Raw genomic sequence first — 19,982 nt, forward strand, 5'->3', positions numbered from 1 at the left:
ACACCTGAAACTAACACAACACTGTAAATCAACTATACTCCAATACAAAATAAAAATTAAAAAATAAAACAAATGCTAGCTAGCATTCAGTTCAGTGAATAATAAAGCAATATTATTTCTTATTTGCATAGTTCAAAGGGAAATCTGAAAATTATCTAGTTCCTCTAAATCGTAAATATCTCAAGGTGACCTTTTTGACTTGAGCCATGTGGCCTGGCTGTAGTTTGAGCCAGGTATCTGTCATGTGCCAAATCCTCACTTCATTTCGCGATATGTGGATTATAGTTCTGATGTTTAATGCCCAAACCAACAAAAACTATGAAACTTTACCTGTGATTCAAGTAAATACAATCAGCACCTTTCAAGACAGTGTCCCCGAACTTGCTATCAACTTTCTCCTCTCAGGTAGCCGTATGTGAAAACTGAGATGCCAGAGGCAGAGGTGTTTCAGAAAGACAAAATCCTATATGCCTGGACGGATTTACCTGTTAATTCTAGAAAGCCTGGGTCTTGAAAGCATTTATCAGGTAGGGTAGGTATAGGACCTTCTTAAATCTGTATGCTGAACTTTGAATTCTAGAGTATAACTAATAACGTCTAAAGAGTTTGGGACGATCGCTGGAAGGATGGGAGGAGAAATGGGTCCAGTAATTGAGCCAAGACATTAACCACAGAACAGTCTACTGCATCCATTTCCTTCCATGTATTCACTCCCCCTTCCTAAGCTGAATGAAAGAAGCGCCAGAGGCATCACGTACTCCTTAAAAGACCAAGAAAGTCATTTCCAATGATCACTGAATTTGAACCACCTATTGCCCAGTAGCAGAAGGGTGGAAGGGTAGAAGGGGGGGGAGGCACCAGAGCGATAAAGAAAACAGGTATCTTCTCTACTGAACGTCAACATATTTTACAATTGTCATAGACGGGTTTTCCTGAAGTTCCTTCGTGGAAGTGAAGAATTCATTGGTAAAAACTCCCTACTTGTGAGGGAGTAGATTAAGGAATCTTTAATACCAAATCCCCTGGGATATCAGTTCATTCTAAATCCCCGGGAGCCACAAGCATTTAGTGGATGCTCCAACAGGTGGGTGAAGAGGCGCTAGAGGAATCGGCATTGCTTGCCTGGGGCACATGGCCACGCAGCTAAGTGAAAACTGTTTAATTAGCGTATGGACACCTTGACTTGATCTACGAGCCAGACAGAGGGTCACTGACCTCTCTTTTTTCTTAACTCATTGTTCTGTAACAGGTACTAACCAGGGTTTCTGGCAGAACCAATTCACTTGTTTCTCTGTTCTCCCCAAGTGGAGATAGACACAGACAGACAGACTTCCCCCAAGGTACCTGCAGAAGGATCTTGTTCCCATCGTGGTCCTCCGTCTGCCAGCGTCCCTCGCTGATGGGCCTGCAGGGGTTGGGCAAGAGAGGCACCAGCTCGCCAATGTCCTTGACTCGGAACTCCAGCACGGAGGAATCAGTGGGGACCGGGGTCTGGTCACAGGGCAGTCTCTTCAGGGAGAACTGGATGTCCACATCCAGACTGGAGAAAATGGGGAAGATGCAGAAGTCCGTTTTCCTCTGGCTGGGGCTCCGCCTGAGTATCAGCTCGTAGAACTTGAGGATGTCGGCGTAGTTGTCATGGCGACAGTAGATGGTGAAGCGCACGATTTCCTTGCCGTAGTGCACAGGCCGGATGGCCCACAGCGGTGTCCCCGGGGCCAGAGTGAAGAACTCCTGGCTGCAGGGCAGGTAGGGCAGAAACCTGCTAGGCACGCGCTCCGTGTGGTGATGGCGCCAGGGCGGCCGCTGCAGCGTGCGGTGCAGCTGCAGGATCTGCTCCTCGCCGTACTCCTCCTGCAGGAAGAGGACCACCGCCAGGGCTGGCTGCGCCACCTTGGGGGCCTTCCTCCGCCGCCGGGACGCCCTCCTCTCAGAGACCCTGAACAGCTGGAGGTCTGGGTGGATCCAAGCCAAGACCTTGTCGATGGCCTCCTGCAGGGGTCGGGATTCCCCTGGGTCTGCGATTATGTGGACGCTGACCAAGAAAGGGTCCTGCGCTTCCTCCACGGAGAGCTCACCTAGCAGCACAAAACAAAACCCAAGAAACAAATGGTGACTATTTCATTGAGGTGTCCCGTGATAACATGCAAGGCCTCGGGCAGGAAGAGAAGTTAATTTTAACTGAACGGACTCCTTGATTGTTTTGAAATTCTGATCCCAAGCTCCCGTGCAAATACTCCTGTTGCAGCACCCTGGCAGCCCCAAACTCAAGAACTATTACTCACACCGGTTCCCAAGCTGGTTGCTGTCAGGACAACCTTGGTGTGGTGCTTCCTCAGGTTGAGCGTATTTTCTATTGAACAGCACAGAGTCAAGTCTCCATGGGTTTGGAAAGGATAACAGGGCCATTAGGGAAGATGCTGTAGCCCTAAGTGCACACCATTTAGAATTTCCTTAGGTAACTGCAGTGCCTTCCCCCACAAATGGTCCCTATATCATTGCACTTCTTTGGTTTGCTTATTTCACTGGTTTGTTCATCGGTTTGTTCATTCATTTAACATTTATGGAATCCTTTCTTCACCAGGCACTTACTCTAATTGACACATCAAGCCCTGGCTGGTAAGGCATCCTGCCAACTGTGTCCTGATGGTAGGGTGGCCGGGTGGTGACCATCCTGCTGCTCGAGACACAGGGAAGAACGACCCAGCGGGGAGGAGGGCGAGCACCGTGTTCTTGCTGTCATAGCTGCCAGGGGCCGTGGTTAGGGGTGGGGTGACGCATGGTCGGACCATCATTGCCTGTGTCCTGCTGCCTTTTGGGCCCCTCCTCAGGCCGTGTCCACCCAGAAGCCCACACATCCTGATTGGGTCAGTTCCCCTTCCCGTGTCCTCTGGCAGAACAGCGAATTCCAAGTGTGAAGGTGACCATTTACCTGGGCAACCTTCTCCCATGGGGTGAACAGTTTGCCAGCCACACTAGCATATTTCTACTTTAAAGATATTCAGCATATTTCATCAAGTAACCCGATAAAAGGCTTGTTCTTGCTCATGATGGCTCCTCTTGCATTTATTTAAGTTGTGTGACCGTCCAAGGGAAGTCAAGGAAACTTCAAGTCTATTGTGACTTGGAGGGCAAGGTTCATCTAGAATCTAGACCTGTCTGCACACACATGCCTCACGATGTCCGCTAGGGTATCAGGCACAGGGCGATCACGGGGTCGGTAACGTTTGAGAAGCATGATGTGCTTCTAGGAACCATCACCTTGATCAGTTTGCAGGATGAAAGGTGATTTTTTTGTAGTTAAACAAGACATTCCAAGTGGGTTTACAGGTACATTTCATCACAAGCACCTATGATAACATGGTCTTCATTTTGCTGGAGCAAAACCTGTCTGAATTTGCATTCGAACCCTGTTAAATATCTCACTTGGGAACAGTTAGCTCAGTTTCCTGTTGCCTTCTTTCTCCTTCACTCATTCCCCCACACATTTCGTGAGCAATCAATATGTACCAGGCACTGGGAGACAAGGGAGCTGGCACCATGACTACGGGGGAGTCCATTTACATAGACTCTGGTGTGACTAGTGCCCCCTTAGAGTTGTACAGTGTATGACCTGCATAGCCACAGGCAGCAGCCAGAAAGAACCATAAGCCACAAATGAGAACTTCATGACTTAGCTGGGAAACACCGACATAAAGATTAAAATTCAATCTGATATAAGTCTATAGGAAATATGATAGAGTAGCATCTCAGGTGGAGGGGAGATTCTAAAGTCACCATGACATAAACATTGACTATAGACACTATTACCACTGATAGTCCCTTGAATTTCCAGGATAGAACTGGAAGGTCCTGATTTGCAACAAGACCACACATCCAGATAGATGTTCCTTTGGTTGAACAGCAGATGAAATAAAGGCTTGCTGCCTGGTTGTTATAAAAGAAGAGTCTTGTATCATTAAACACGAGACGCCCGCTCAGTAGGCTGTGCCTTTTATGCTACAAGAGGCTTTCGGGAGCTGAAGAGGAAAGGATGACTAAGGTAACAGCAAAGTCAAGTCTCGGTACTCCCACAATCACGGAGTAGAACGGTGGGTGGAATTATTTAAGCTCTGCCTCTCTTTCTCCCTCTGGCTGAGCCTAATCTCGAATTGCTATGAGTTAAGTATGAGCACGATGCAATTGCAGTTTACTACCACATCACAAAGGAAGGAGAAATTTTTTCTCCAGAGGGCTTCTGAGAGGGCTTTCTGGAAGATGCTCCAGGTGAACTGCGTCTTGAAGGGTCGATGATATCTCACTTACAATAACCTCAGATATGGGGGAGATCATGGCAGGAAGAGGGAAGACTGTTTATGAAGGCACAGAGCTGTGTGAAAAACAAGCACATTTGGAAAGGGGTGGTGAGTAATTCTGAAACGTGGCAACAGATACAGCAGGAAAAATGGATTGGGGCCAAGCTGTACAGGGCTTCAGCTCAATCCGGCAGTGATAAGGGGCAGTGGAAATTTTTAATAAAGGGATGCTGGGATCAAGTCAGGGGCGGTCGGCTATAAGCGAAGCAAGAAGTTAGAAGATGAGTGAAGAGTCTAGGTCAGGATAACAAGGACGTGGGAGATTGCATTATGGGCCCTGGTTCTTTATCTTACCCTGTCACCTTGCTCTCTGCCATGTGGCTTTGTAGTTCCCTCCACTAAATGGCTGTAGTGCATTTCCCCACCCTTTGACTTCAAATGAGACCATACGCCTAGCTTTGGCCAACAGAAATAGCGGCATGCGTTCTGGCTTGTTTCTTGTGCTTCTAACGTTTCCATGAGAAGAACATGCTCGGGCCAGCCCACTGGGGCCAGAAAGGAGTATGAGGGCAACGTGGACCCGAGCCAGCCTAGCTGAGCCAAGCCTCCATCAGCCGGGCTCAAGACACTCAAAGACACCCAGCAGATCTTGGTCTGGAACCGCTGACCCAAGACACATGGGAAATGATAAATGACTGCTGTTTCGAGCCACTGCTTGGGGTTGGCTCAAAACACACAGCGACACTTTCAGGGAGTGTACAGAAGAGGGCTAGTCTCACAGGCTATTTAGAAGCACGTGGAGCCCACAGGCCTGGAGGTAGGAGCAAGAAAAGCAGGAGAGGAGTTGACCTTGATGTTTCTGGCTTGAGCAACTCATCTGATGTTGATGCTTAACTGAGACAGAAAACAGAGGAAGAAGGGCAGGTTTGCGGGGAAAGATAAGGAGATCCACTTTGGCTATGCTGGCTTGTGATGCCCGATTGACTTCCAGGAGGGATGTCCTGTTGGCAACTGGACCTGTGTGTTGCTGAGGTGACGTGCTGAACTTAAGGATGGACCAGTTACCTTTCGGCCACATTCCCGCTTTCATACAGTTATCTCGTGTGTGCCCTGTTTTGATATGAACCAGTGAAAATTCATCTTGGTGGCTTACAAAACAACTGGAATTCATAGATTATTCTGGTCCTTTGCTTGCTCTTTCAGCTCACCTGGCTACTTTGTTTCACTGAACACAAGCACCACTAGCAGCAGGAGTGAAGTGGAAACAAGAGCAGTGAAAACACAAACCAATGACATTTCCTGCCCGTAAGTAGCTCCAGGAGGTACCACAGTCGCCTACGATGGATATTCCACTTTTCTGTGGTGCCCTGATCGCCCACCAGTGGAGACGTGATGTCACTAAACAGTTGTGAATGCTCACTATAAATGGAAGGTGTAGAAAGGCTTTGAATAATCTGGGGATGAAGACATTCACTTGAGAAAACTACCGATGATTTCCACAACGGGAAAAAAGGACACGTGGAGTAGCAAGAGTGTTTGGGAAAGGAAGTTGTCAGAGCGTCAGCCGGTCCCATTAAGATCCTAACCCCACACTCAGCGTGTGCGTGGCCATGGACGTGGGGTGATGCTGCTGCGTGACACACAGATGACATTCACTGGGGGCCAGTGTTCTACATGTACAAGCTCATGGGATCCTCACAACGACCCCAGAAGTCGGGGGGGCGGGGAGGGTCGCTCCCCTTGTCCTCACTTCAGAGAGCAGGATATTGAGGCACAAAGAGGTGAAGGAACCTGCTGAGGGCACAGAGGGAGGGAGCGGGCAGGCACCTGGTTATGGCATGAGGTCTGTGTGCACAGTTCCCCCGCGGTTCTGCACAGAAGTACTTGTTTCCCAGCCGAAGGGGCAGCTTTCACTCTCCAGCCATTTCTGGCCACGCTTCTGCTACTTCACCTCTCTCTCCTGCTCGCTTCTGATTGGCTGGCTTCTCGGCCACCAGTCCATAGCTTCCTGTCATGGACACCCCTTTACATCTCTTTCTTCTGGCCCTGGGTCTCTGAGGAAGACTGTCAGAAACCGCCTCCCTGAGGGCACATGCCCAGGTCTTTGCGATGTGAGCGCTGCCCTCAAGGGGAAGTGCAGGGCAGCACTGCAGGTGGGCACAACAGTGACAGAAAAGCAAGAGAGTGACAAGGGAAAGCAGACGGGTGTGGGAGGCCTGCGTGAGAAGAGGCCCGGGGTAAGTCAGCTTCTGAGTCTCCGAGACAGAGCTGTCAGGGTGCTCAGTCGGCCACCTCTATGGGCGGCACAAAGGTTTCCCAGGGAGCAGGAACAAAGGCCATGCAGAAGCCTGCATGGCTGAGTGGATGTTTACAGCTTTGCAAAAGGGCAAGATGCCCAGCTTCGGAGCAGGGAGGGGGCTGAAAGGCACTCGACCAAGCACGGCTCACCCGGGATGCAGCCCTCATCAAGTAAGCAAGGAGGACGAAGACCCGACCCCAGAGCTCCCTCTTCACCGTGTGAACCACAGAGACGTAAGCGGCTAATATCCTGCCGCTGAGAAGAGCCGGGGGAATGAGTGGTGGCATTAGTGCGCTCTGGCCGTCGCCAGCATGTGCCCACTGCATGTGACCCTGAAATAAACAGGCTCAAAGGGGCACAGAACGCAGCCCCACACCGTCACCGTCATCGGGTGCTGGGGTTACGCACGCCCAGAGCAAACCTGCCCCTGTGGAGCTAGACAGGACGCCAAGTGTTTGAGGGGATGAAGAGAAAATGTGAATAATTAATTGACATGAAAAGCCTCTCCGCCTCCCTGGAGGAGCAGAGACGCTGCGACTGTAGGATATGCCTTTATCATATCTATTACACGTCCTCTCAAAGGCCCTCAGAGAGCACCTGTTCGGCTAGGGCAGGACACAGACCCAAACCGGCCAATGGGCGGATCTCCCCAGGGCTGGAGAGAGATCGGAGTTGTTCACAAAGCTTTCCAACTAGCTTATGCTTCCCAAGAGGACAAAGAAGATTCTTTCCCATGTGATCATTTACAATTAGATTTTCCTTGGATAATGTAAAACACAAACTGTAAGGAAAGCACTGCGCCAGTTCAGGCCTTCTATGAGGCAGAAAGTGTATTATTAACCTGAGGATTTGTTCCATTTTCCCCAGTATATCCCCTCTTTTTCGTAAGTGTAACAGAAAATAACTTAGACAATAACAACCATGTATTATGTTCTTATTATTTGTCAGACACTGTCCTAAAAGCTTTACTATATATATTATCTCATTTAATCTTTAAAACACCACCATGCTAAAGGTGTATTCTTTCTCCACATCTTGCAGGTGAAATGGTAACTGACCCGCCAAAGGCCATTCGGCTGGAGAAGGACGGCGTGTCTGTGCGCCTCACCATGTGCTTTTTCTTGCCTCTTGAGTCCACCATCCTTAGAATCATCCTGCCCTGAACCTCGGCCTGCCTGGCTGGGCTCTGAAACTGTGGCTGGGCTCCATCAGGAAATGTGGGTGGGTGATTCTGCCGCAGACGGACTGACCAGTACACCTGGACAGTTTCTGGCAATCCCTGACCCACACGGTACACCTGGACAGTTTCTGGCAATCCCTGACCCACGCGGTACACCTGGACAGTTTCTGCAATCCCTGACCCACGTGGTACACCTGGACAGTTTCTGGCAATCCCTGACCCACGCGGTACACCTGGACAGTTTCTGGCAATCCCTGACCCACGCGGTACACCAGTTTCTGCAATCCCTGACCCACGTGGTATACCTGGAGAGTTTCTGGCAATCCCTGACCCATGTGGACATCCTAAGTCTGCTGGCGGACAGGGAGGGGACTGAGGTCCTTCTGCTTGTTGACAGATGTCCTTATGCTGGTCCTCCCACTTGGCTATCTCAATGCTGCCTCACTGCCAGTGGGACACCTCACTGCCACTCTCTTGCCCGCACTGTCCCCTGCTGTCCAGTGCCTGCCAGACTGCCCTCCTCCCAGAACTGGCAAACTGATGTGTCCCCAAGACACTGACTTCCCAACAGCAGGTACGTCTCTAATTGAAGGTCCAGATCGCTCATTCCAAAGGGAGTGCCTGGCCAAGTCTCAGGATATGACAAGCTCAGATACCCCTTTCTAGAATTTCTGGGCAATGACTGATGTCTCCTGTCATTTTATCCACCATTTATCACTGACAGTTTGCAATTCAGTGGCAATCACTTACTTAACCAAGGAATGTTTATTGAGCACCTACTACCTGCCAGGCACTGTAGGATACAGTGGTGACTAAAAGAGTCTCTGCCTTCATACAACTTATAATCTAGTGGTGGGAGATAGATAATAAAATATATAAGATGAAGTCAGGTACCTAAATGCAATAGACACTTCACTGAACAAACCCATGTTCAATGTGGGTACAACAAGGGGTTTCCAAGGCAGTAACCTTACAATCCCCTGAATAAACTGCCCTGGACGTTCCAGCGCCATAAGAACCACAGGGCCCCAGACACACCCAGGAGGCCAAGAGTCTGAACAAGGGCACCTCTAGCTGCTGCAGGCTGTATGGTTTAGGCAATCTGGCCCTGGAGCTTAGCTTGAGTCCCCCTAACCTCAAATGCAGGAGGGCTGAATAGACTCCTGATTTGCATTTCTAGAGCCCCACTCTGCAGCACCCAACAGTTCAGGGGCTTGGATGTGTGGTCTGTCAACCAGACACATGTGACCAAGTGGTGGAACACCCACAGGAGACAGTGGACAAGGTGGGTAAGAAAGACATGCCCAGGGCCTAGGGTGATGCTGTGAAGAAAGATTAGGTCAGAAAGCAGGAGGGAAAGAAGCTCCAGAATGACAATGAATATAAAACCTGCTACGTTAAAGTGGCACAGGGGGCCAACCTCCCCACATCAAGCTGCCTGGTCTTCCCAGAATGCCTGAAATAAAAGCTCCCAGAAAGGGGTTTCCAAATTCCTTCCTGGGAGAGTCTATTCATCCGGAATATAATGAATAACCTGCCTTCAGTTTTTTTGGGGTTTTTTTTCACAGTTCTTTTTACAGCCAGTTCTTGGAACCTCTGAACTAATTAAAAAGTTGAAACAATCCCCTTTGTCCCTGACAACACTTAAAGTCTAAGACATTCTCAATTCTCAGTAATTTTGGTTGGCCTGTAACTTTGAGCTATGAAAGGGGCAAGGCTGGTCCCAGTGCCAGCCCCAGACTGCAGTCAAAATGAGACGCAGGGTTGGGAATAGTGGCAATCTGGTGGCAATGAGGTGACATGCAAAGTATTTAATACAGGGGATCCAAAATGCGTCCATAATATAGATAAAATGCATCTCCTCCTTCAGCCTGAATTCACAGAACTTTCCTGTAACTGAAGAATGGAATATAGGCTGAAGAGACTAAGCCAAAAACCCTATTTTCCTTTGACAGAGGAGAACACTATGGCATCTTTCTGATCCTTAGGCCTCTCAAGGTTTTGTAAGAAGTACGGCTTTGCCATCCCTGTAGTTATTTGACGGCTCTCTCAATTTTCATCACCTAGTACAGAAACAATTTCAGGAATCTGGATGTGAGAGGCTTATTCTTGAACTCACTCTAAAACTATTAAGGGGGCTTCCCTGGTGGCACAGTGGTTGAGAGTCCGCCTGCCGATGCAGGGGACACGGGTTCGTGCCCCGGTCCGGGAAGATCCCACATGCTGCGGAGCGGCTGGGCCCGTGAGCCATGGCCGCTGAGCCTGCGCGTCCGGAGCCTGTGCTCCGCAACGGGAGAGGCCACAGCAGTGAGAGGTCTGCGTACCGCAAAAAAAAAAAAAAAAAAAAAAAAAAATTGAGAAAGAATTGATATAGAAAGTAAGGCAGATGCTTTAGACACCCTGCATGTTTCTCCACTTGGAAATGTGACATCAACTTGACTTTAAATGTATTTCTAAGCTTTGTTGTGGAACAAACCTTCGGATGGGAAGAGGAGGGGGAAGGAAAGGCCAGACACCAACCAGAGAGGAAATAACAAAGTCACTTTAAATTCTGACACTGCTTGACATTGATTCTGGAAGAGGCCTGGGAAGTTGATATGTAGTTGGTCTGAGAAGGTTTAATTCAGCTAGAAACACTTAAATATATCTGGCATAGTTATCTAAGTCCTGAGGACTATAATGACTTTGCAGTTTTATGAGAAGGTAAGACAGGTCTGACGCACCAGTCCCCAGAGCTTAACAATGTACTAGACCCCCTGTGTATAAAAAGTTATATGGTTCAGATGACTGACGAGACGCTATTTGTGCCAATCTCTGCTGTATGGCAAAGTGACTCAGGTATACACATATAGACATTTTTTTAAATATTCTTTTCCATTATGGTTTATCCCAGGATACTGAATATAGTTCCCTGTGCTATACAGTAGGACCTTGTTGTTTATCCATCCTATATATAATAGTTTACATCTGCTAATCCCAAACTCCCAGCCCTTCCCTTCCCCACTCCCCTCCCCCAGGCAACCACAAGTCTGATTTCTATGTCTGTGAGTCTGTTTCTGTTTTGTAGATAGGGTCATTTGTGTCTTATTTTAGATTCCACATATAAGTGATATTGTATGGTATTTGTCTTTCTCTGTCTGACTTACTTCACTTAGTACGATAATCTCTAGGTCCATCCATGTTGCTGCAAATGGCATTATTTCATTCTTTTTTACAGCTGAGTAGTATTCCACTGTATATATGTACCACATCTCCTTTGTCCTTTCCTCTGTCAATGGACATTTAGGATGTTTCCATGTTTTGGCTATTGTGAATAGTGCTGCTATGAACATAGGGGTGCATGTATCTTTTTGAATTATAGTTTTGGCTGGGTAAATGCCCAGGAGTGGGATTGCTGGATCATATGGTAATTCTGTTTTCAGTTTTCTGAGGAACCTCCACAGTTTTCCAAAGTGGTTGTACAAATTTACATTCCCACCAACAGTGCAAGAGGGTTCCCTTTTCTCCACACCCTCTCCAGCATTTATTGTTTGTAGACTTTTTAATGACGGCCATTCTGACCGGCGTGAGGTGATACCTCATGATAGTTTTTCATTTGCATGTCTCTACTGATTAGTGATGTTGAGCATCTTTCCATGTGTCTACTGGCCATTGTAAATCAACTCTATTTCAATAAAAAATAAATTAAAAAAGAGAGAGACTCTAGTATTTTACACAGAATCCATTCTTCTCCTCAGTGACTGCCATTCTTTCTAAACCACACTGTATCTTGCCATTTCCATCGGTGCCACAGTCACCCTGAGAGTGCCAGGACCTCAGTGAAATTCTGTAGATTTGGAGATGAGGCAGCAGGGCTTGCAAACAACAGGGTTAGAATATTCATCTTGTTTTAAGAAGTAAGGTACATCTATCAAAGCCAAGCAGACAAAAGAGGCGGTGTTCACCAAACCTATCCCGAGGTTTTGTTCATCAGGACGGCTCAGCCTTACGCGAGAGCTAGCGGGATGAGTCCTCACAACTACAGTAACTAAGATTTATCTCATAAAGGGATTTGTCTGGCAGGATGTTGAGAAATGAGATGAACCATGATTAGCTTTACAAGTGTTCCAGGAAAAAACACTGGACATGCTTATAAAATATAGCATGGATGGGCATTGAAAAATCAGTGATAAAACGTGGCATTGCTTCTGCTCATGATCAAACTAGCAATGTGGGAAATGGAGGCTGTGGACTCTTTTTTTTTGGCTTAAAATTCAGTGAAATATTCAAATGCTTCGCTAACTTGAATAGGATACTGATGTATCCCTGGGCCTTGTTTCCAAGTTTCCTCAGAAAAATAGGTACCTTACATCCCATTTGAAGAACAAGCTTCCTGGGCATGACTAGAAAATTAAAGATGGGGGAGGCATTTAGTCCAGCCCCTCATGGTACAGATGAGGTCAGACGACTTGACCTAGTCGACCGGTTAGTCAACGGCAGGTCTAGAAGAGAACAAACATCTCCCAACTCCCAATTTGGGGCTCCCCCTAGCTCTGAAGTGCTTACTCCTGCTAATGGCCCCAAGGACTGCAAAGCAGGAGGAGACAGGGTCCCTTCCAGAGATCACAACCTAACTGAGAAAGCAAGATGCTCACACGTGAGAAATAGAAGAGAAACACAAAATGGGAGATGGTAGGTTCTGAATGATGTAGGGGATGAATTTCAGAGATAATAACCGAAGTTTCCCTCTCCCACACTTTTCTTACTGCTTGCAGCCCTCCACCTGCAGAGTCTGGGCTGTTCATTGCTTCAGGGCAGGTGGGGGCAGATGGACCCACCATTCATCAAGTTTCTGAATTTAGACTGTTTTCAGATCCCAGCAGAGGAAACAGTCTGGAAGGGCAAGGACTGAGGTTTCGGAGACAGAAGAGGCCTTCTGAGCTAAGAAAGGCTAAAAACCTAGGGCAGGGCGTTTACCCCATGAATTGGACTCTGCAGAAGAATGTGTGATGCTGCAGGGGCGGCTTTTCCGCCTCAGCAGATGTCCGGTTTGGGCTTCTGGTGGGAGGAAGAAGACTGGAAGAGACCTGACCAAAGCCTGGATGCCAGAAGGTTTCTGAGGGTCATGTACTGAACTCCTGGGCTGAGCCGTGCAGGGGTGGGTGCTCCAGAGCAGACCTGTACCTTCACTTGCCAGGGGCTGAGGTGGTGGCTCAAGAGCTAAGTTCAGCTCGATTACAGAGAAATACAATGAACAGTTCCACTCTTACACCTGAGCAGGTGACTGTGAAAATGCATACTCACTGAAACAGGAGGTTCCTACACAGTTCTCAAGAGACAGCATCCAACTGACGGTGAGCCTCTAAACACGCCAGCTCATAGAAAGATCTCCAACTTCTGAGTCTAGATTGTCTGTGACCCACACATTTCAGCCTATGCTCAAGCCTGAGGCAATGAAATACTAAAGATGGACTCACAGAGGAAGTCCAGTTCTCCCCGCAATAAAGGAAAGACTTCTCACAACTATTCTTGTTACAAAGAAGGAAAGATAAGTCTTCCAGGCACTGGTTGCACAGCTCAGCATCAGTACCTTTTGGTACCAGTAATAATGTCAGAAGATGTCAGGGTGAGATAAAAATAAAAGGGGAAGTGAGAGCAGATGGAATGTACCTTCCCTTCCATAACCAGTGTGTTGTACAAAATTTAAAAGTTTAACAAATGAGGATGAAGGAGAGAAGGTTTACAAAGAAAGGAGGGAGGGCTGATGGGATCCTCTTCGCTTTCCTAGTCAGTTCTGAATATTGTTAACGTTTAGTCGATATGACCTGGCTTTTTGCACAACCTTCCCTGAATACTTCCAACTTGTCTTCCCCTCAAAGGTTAACAGCAACAATACTGATGTTGAATAAAGGTAGAAATTGTCTACTGGAAGCGAAATACTTTCCATGAAGCCTGTGCAGTGCACGGATGGTCTGGAGGCACTGTTATTGCTGCCTGAGGTTGGAGCGGGCACGTAATCAATACTATACTTTTAATGAGAGCCACAGAACAGACTTCAGCCTGTGGGTCTCCAAAAGCTGAGAGTCTCCCTGTTTACAGTCTGCTCTTCAGAGCACTTTTGCCCATTGTTACTGTGTGTGTATCCATCCATACAGTTTTAGTTTATAAAAATCCCAATTTTTATAAGACGCTGGCACTCTCATTCATGCCAATGGGAGAGTGAAATGACCTGGCAATAGGGATCATAAGCTTTAAAAAGTAAGTACGCTTTTTACCTTGGCAATTCCACTCGTAGGAATTTATACTAAGGAAATAATGAAGGATATGCACAAAGATATAGTATAAAATGCTGATTATAATAGTGAAAAAGTGAATAGAACCTATAGGACCAACAATAGGGCACTGGTGAATAAAGTATGGTGCAGAAAGAAATACAATGGAATCCTGTATAGAGAGTCAAACTATTATAGAAGTAAGTTTACTGGTACATAAAGAACTTTACAATATGCTTAGTGAGAAAATTAGACCATAAAACTATCCAATATAATTTTTGGTAATAATGTACACATATATAGGAATATAGATGCTCAGAAAGAAATCTATAAAGGCAGACACCAAATTACAACTTGTTTCTGGATGGCTGCATTCTGAGTTTTCTTCCTTTTGCTAATCTGTATTTTCTGATTTTTCTACAAGGACTATGTATTATTTGGATATAATTATTTTAAAACTGGGAAAAGCACCTGGCATGTCAGGAGAAGGCGTAGTAGCAGCTACTCACTCTTGTTCCCTCTTGTGGGATAGGGGTCCTGACAACCCTGGTAGGACAGATGTCCCTGAAGTGTCACTTCAGCCTCTCGGGGGAACTGTGATCATGAGAAGCCTGCCTCCATTTTTCTTTCATATCCTGGCTAGAAATTGACACCCTATATGTAATTGAAATCACAGAATTAAAACTTATCTTTGAAGCCAAAAGGACTGCACAATCATTTTTTTCAGAAATGGATGTTTGTGTAACAGAGCATCAGAGGAGCTGTCCGTGTGGGATATTGTCCTCAGCCTTTGATTTCCTGATGAGTATCTCTGGTTATTGCTTTTTTCTTATCAACTGTCAACTAGTAATATTGTCTAGTTTTCCAGGTTCCCACTCATAGGACTCTGAATATATAGATCCCATACCGTCAAATAACATTGTAAGTGCACCCACTCTTTCACCTCCAGTAGTTTCATTCGTCTCAGGTATCGTTTGCTAATTTCATGATCATGTAGATAAGGCTGCCACCTGCTTCTCAAAAAAACCCCAAACAAGTACCTCTAGCTTGCCATATAAAGAACAAGTCCCATGTTTTAAAATAAACTACTCTTAGAGGAGGAACACAATTTTCTTTTAAATTATCAATAAAATAACTTAAATATTAAGTGAATAATTTTATCTAGACGTTATACAAATCCTAGAACCTACAGATTATACCATTAAAAATTAGCCTCTGAAAGTAAGAAACTTGGATAAATCACACCAATCATGGATGATTTAAGAGCAATCTTATTTCCTGGGGAGATGGGCTAGATCAGTGCCCTGTAAAATTTCCGTACAAACAACTCACATGACTCAGGAAGTCAGAAATGGGATTCTGCATTTCTAACAAGTTTCAGGGTGATGCTGTGGTCTGTGGACCACACTCTGAGTAGCAAGTTTTCCAGTTTGGTGATTTTATGTGCTCTGCCAGGCCAAGAATACCCTGTCTGGGCAGCTGACAAAATGTGGAAGGAGCAAATACCCCAACCTGCACCAGCTGGCCTTCTGCGGCTCTCAGCTTCTGCTAAGCCTCCACCTGAGTGGCTGCAAGGTCCATACCTGTCAAAAACGATGCTTCCAGGACTGTGGCCTTTTTATTAGTGTTACCTACAAGCTCCATGTTAAATGGCTCCAGCCCTAAGAGAAAGGTCCAGGAACATAAGAAGTGTCTCAAACATGAAGCCACAGTTGTCCCAGAAAGCCTCAATGCCTAGGGGCATGGAAGAGCCACCAGCACCAGGCCCTTCTCCATAGGCAGGAGAGCCAGTTCCTAACTGGAGTGAGGCCAGTGCATGCCCAGGAGGACAGAGGAAGCCTTAAGGGCTCTTTCCCACATAGCTACAGGAGCTGGAGCTGTCAGTGGCCCAGACGCCCCATGCTAGGGAATGCGATAGGTACTCCTGAGTAAAAGCTTTAATCTCACAGTCACTTTGGAAGGCAGAGCCACAAAGCAGGACAGACCAGACAAGAAAATCAGATTGATCTGTCCCACGTGTACAACATCTTAATGGTTTCCGATTGATCTCTGCAGTCATCGCCACACATCAGGAAAGACTGTGTCATCAGTGATACAAGCATCCAGCACAAGGCCACTCACGGAGAGCCCGTCTAGGGCTGTGGAGTCATTCCAGCTGTGCAGCAGCTCACTCTGAACCTGCATGAGAACAGCTCTGCACGTGAACATGACTGTTGGGACAGAATAGGGTCTCAACCAGAATAAAAATGAGAGTAGTTCTTGTTTGGGGTTCATTTGCTGGAAGTTGCACACTCAAGACCTCCTGGCACACAAAACCCTGACCATCCTCCATTGAAAATATGTACACATGTTCCCGATGCATTGATTCGTTTTATGTCGACTGTTGGGTTTACAACAGTTATTAATACTAGTGACACTGCATATTAGTAAGTCAATCAAACAGTGTCACTAATATTAGTAAGCCCTTTGGAATCAGAGGAAGTAGAAAATCAGTGAAAGTAGTGATGGACGTGAACTGAGATACTTAAAATACCTGGCAGGCTGGTCTCTGATGACTGTATTACCATCTATAGCTAACTTCGTCTGAAAGGCGATATTCTAAATTAGAGAAAATCGGTGACTTTTCTTTGGGTGCTTTTACTGCAATAGGAGTGTGAAGCTGGGGATGGACTAGGTGGATTTTTTAGTCTTTTGGCAAACCTGTGCATATTGCCAACTCCAAACTCATCACAAAATTAAGCCACTTCATTGGCTGAAATTGTTCTCCATAAGGATTAATGAACAGATTTGAGTTCTGCCTAGATCTTGTGGAATGAGATTCTGAAAGCTATGTGTTCTCAAAATCATAATGGAGAAAAGTATTGTACACAGAAGAAAAAAAGAAAACTACGGCACTGACAAATGGGTCACAGTGAAATTGGCTCGCACCACCTCTTCCAAGATACTGATCTTCCTTTTTTGGATGTATATGATAAAAACTGGCTCTAAAGTGAGCAAATTCTTTCAATAAGTTATCGTCTCCCCTAACAGAAAGAAAATAACGAATATTTCATATCCCAAGGCTGGACTGAGCTCTTGGATACGGAGACACAGATCATATATGTTCAAATGTCCCCTGTCACTGATGAGTTCGACAGCGCGGGCAATCGTATCTTTTCAAGGTGTTGCTGCTTTGAAAGCTCCTTACATTGTTAATTAAATCACAATGGTCTTATCTTTCCCTGCACGCTGACGGGACCCACAGATGTGGCCAGAGACAAAATCGAAACGTATGATGCTTCGGTATCCTGAAACAGCAAGGAAACGATGACACCACTGAGAAATGAAAGGGAAAAGACAGCATTTAGAAAGATGCGCGCGTGAGAAAAGGCAACCTCAGGAAGGGACGGTATGTCATCCTGTCAGAGCAGCAAGGCAGACTTGACAAGTCCCATGGTGGCTCTAGACCAGCTACAGTGCCTTGCAATGAACCGAAACACCCCAATTTTCCTATTTAAAAAACACCTGCAATCCACCTGACCCTTTTTCCTGGACACCAGTGTGTGTCCAGAGGCCCCCGGCACCAGCTGGACCTCTGTAAGGCCGCCCTCAAGGGCAGGTCATAGACATGGCAGCCCCAGGAAAGCTGAGGGGACAGAAGTCCATGGGACCAATAGCCTGTAGCAGCTCGGGGCCAGCAGGGAGAGTGTAGGCAGGAAACAGGGAAGCTACCTGAGTCACTGGAAGGGCAGAGCAGGAAGTCAGGGAAAGAAAGTTAGGGAAGAAATCGTAGGGCAGGAATCTGAGGCCTGGAGGAGGGAGGTGAAGACAGATTCGGTGACTCCCGCCCACCCATGACATGTGCCTTTTTTCTACAGCTTGCTACATGCTCCTGGGCTCAAATGAGAACGCACTGCTCATGGCCATTTCTCCATAATTTCAGACACACAGAATTCCTCAGGGCATTGCCAAGAGCCCTCTGTATCATTTCAACTGACTTTTTATCACGTGTGCTCTGAAAAGCCTGAAGGGGCACAAAACTGCAAGGCAGTCCTGCCGTCACTGGCAGGTGAAGAGTTGACGACTCTACTCGAGGTTCAAGAAGGAACAGTCTTAGGGCACAATTAGTAGGGCAACTAGAGAAGAGGCTCTTGGAGAAGAGTCTCAAACAGAGAGAACTAGTTAATTCTTTGACTGCCTCCTACCGGCATTATCCTGGGGCTAGAGACCCGCAAGAAATGGTATACTGTCCTGAAAATATCATTTTTTCAGCTCCCAGCATCTTCTAGGAGGAATTCTCCAAGTATCATTACGATCTTTATTTGAAGGGAAATATTCAACCACACGAGAATTTCATTAGCGTTACGTAGCACAGTTGATGATTTTCCCCCAGCATAATTATTGTTTTTCTTTTATTCTGTTTATAAAATTCCCCCTTTCTATTTAAATCGCTTAAGAATGCAAATTGTACACAGTGGCTTGATGATCTTCTAACCAGGTTGCTGGAAAAAACAACCTAAAATTCTAAGAGTATAAATTAAATTCAGCTTCCTAAGGAAGTATTAGGCTTTACTGAGATCTCCTGAGTGCTAAGAGTGGGCTTAGTTTTGCAGAAAACACAAAGAAAGAGCCTTTCTGCCCATCAATCTAAAAAATACAAACGGACAAGTTGCAATTAGAAAAAATTCATCCACATAAAATCAAAACATCCATTAAAGAAGCCCCCCTCAGCCACTCCCCTGAATTGAAAGTGACACTGGACACAGTCAACAGAAATGCGATTCTTTAACCCAAGAGGTCGAGGAGAAGCAGGAAGCCCAATGACTCATGGCCCCCCCCTTCCACTTACTTGAGGGGAGGGGGGATAAAAAGCAGCAGCTGCCCCTCACCACAAGGTCTCTACCGCCACCGACTTATGGGCAGCTCACAATACAGAAACTCAAACTGATTCTGAACAGCCCTCACTTGAGGGTTAATGCTACCGGCCACTAGAGAGAATGCCCATCCTCTGGACTCTTACTCTGGGATCAAGGAGAAAGATACAGTGTCCTTGATTCTTCACTATTTTCCTCCCTCCCTTCTCCTCTCTTTTTAGAGGAGTTTCTAAGACAGTCACAGCTGAGCATCCCAGAGCTCCTGGAGAGGTCCTTAGAGGTCATTCAGCCCAACTTCCTCATTCCAAAGAGGCGGAAACTGAGGCTCACAGAGTGTAAATGACTTGCCCGAGAGCATACACCTAATGTATGGTGGAACCAGGACTGGGGCCTAGGACACCTGAACCCCACACCACTGCTCTGGTACTTTGTCTTAGGGATGACCTTTCTTCTTCTGCCATCAGGGGCAGGCAGTGTGAAGAAGCAGTCCCTGCATTCCAAGAAGAAAACCGGCAACTAAATAGAGTGGTGTTCTTGCAGGAAGCTCTGCTGGCAATCCCGGTAACGACAGAAACCAACTGTGGACAGACAGAGTCTAAGCCCAGCTCTCCCCAGGGAAGCACTCAGGCCTCTGTGAACTCAGGAACAGACAGGTAAAGGGGCATCAGGTGAATGTGCGGGAAGAACCACTTGCACACACAGAAAAGTCCACTTCCTAAAAGTAAATGGTAACCAATGCTCAAATCCCAATTGGGAGTCAGGAATCATTCAGAAACAAGCCATTCAGTGGCGAGAGGCTGACAGATCGCAGGACAATGACCATAGGGCGCCGGAGCTGCTTCCAGGACCAAAATGTGGGAACTAGGACCGACGGGTCAGCCCTCTGGGCCCGTGGTCACACAGAAGGTGCTGGCACCGAGTTGGCTGTGACAGGGAGAGTGAGCCTGGAACTGCACCATTCAGGAGAAACAGCAAACTTCTACTCAGTCCTCTGAGTGATTATCTAGCTTGTGGGGAAATGCTGTTTTTAACACCTACTTGGAAAATACTTTTTATTATTGCAGCACTGTTGAACCTATGTGTTAAAGGACAGATTTAAGACTC

General features: G+C 46.6%; 1 protein-coding gene across 3 annotated transcripts in view; it reads right to left on the reverse strand.

Annotated features, from left to right (window-relative positions):
- FAM124A (family with sequence similarity 124 member A) overlaps window positions 1-19,982 on the reverse strand; it is a 111,164-nt gene that overhangs the window by 80,844 nt on the left and 10,338 nt on the right. For all 3 annotated transcript variants that reach the window (XM_059995907.1, XM_059995905.1, XM_059995906.1), the window contains exon 3: window positions 1,345-2,078. In XM_059995907.1, coding sequence (XP_059851890.1) covers window positions 1,345-2,078 — 734 coding nt within the window. The remainder of the gene's footprint in view (window positions 1-1,344; window positions 2,079-19,982) is intronic.

The sequence above is a fragment of the Delphinus delphis genome, chromosome 18 (assembly GCF_949987515.2).
Source record: "Delphinus delphis chromosome 18, mDelDel1.2, whole genome shotgun sequence".
Taxonomy (NCBI): Eukaryota; Metazoa; Chordata; class Mammalia; order Artiodactyla; family Delphinidae; genus Delphinus; species Delphinus delphis.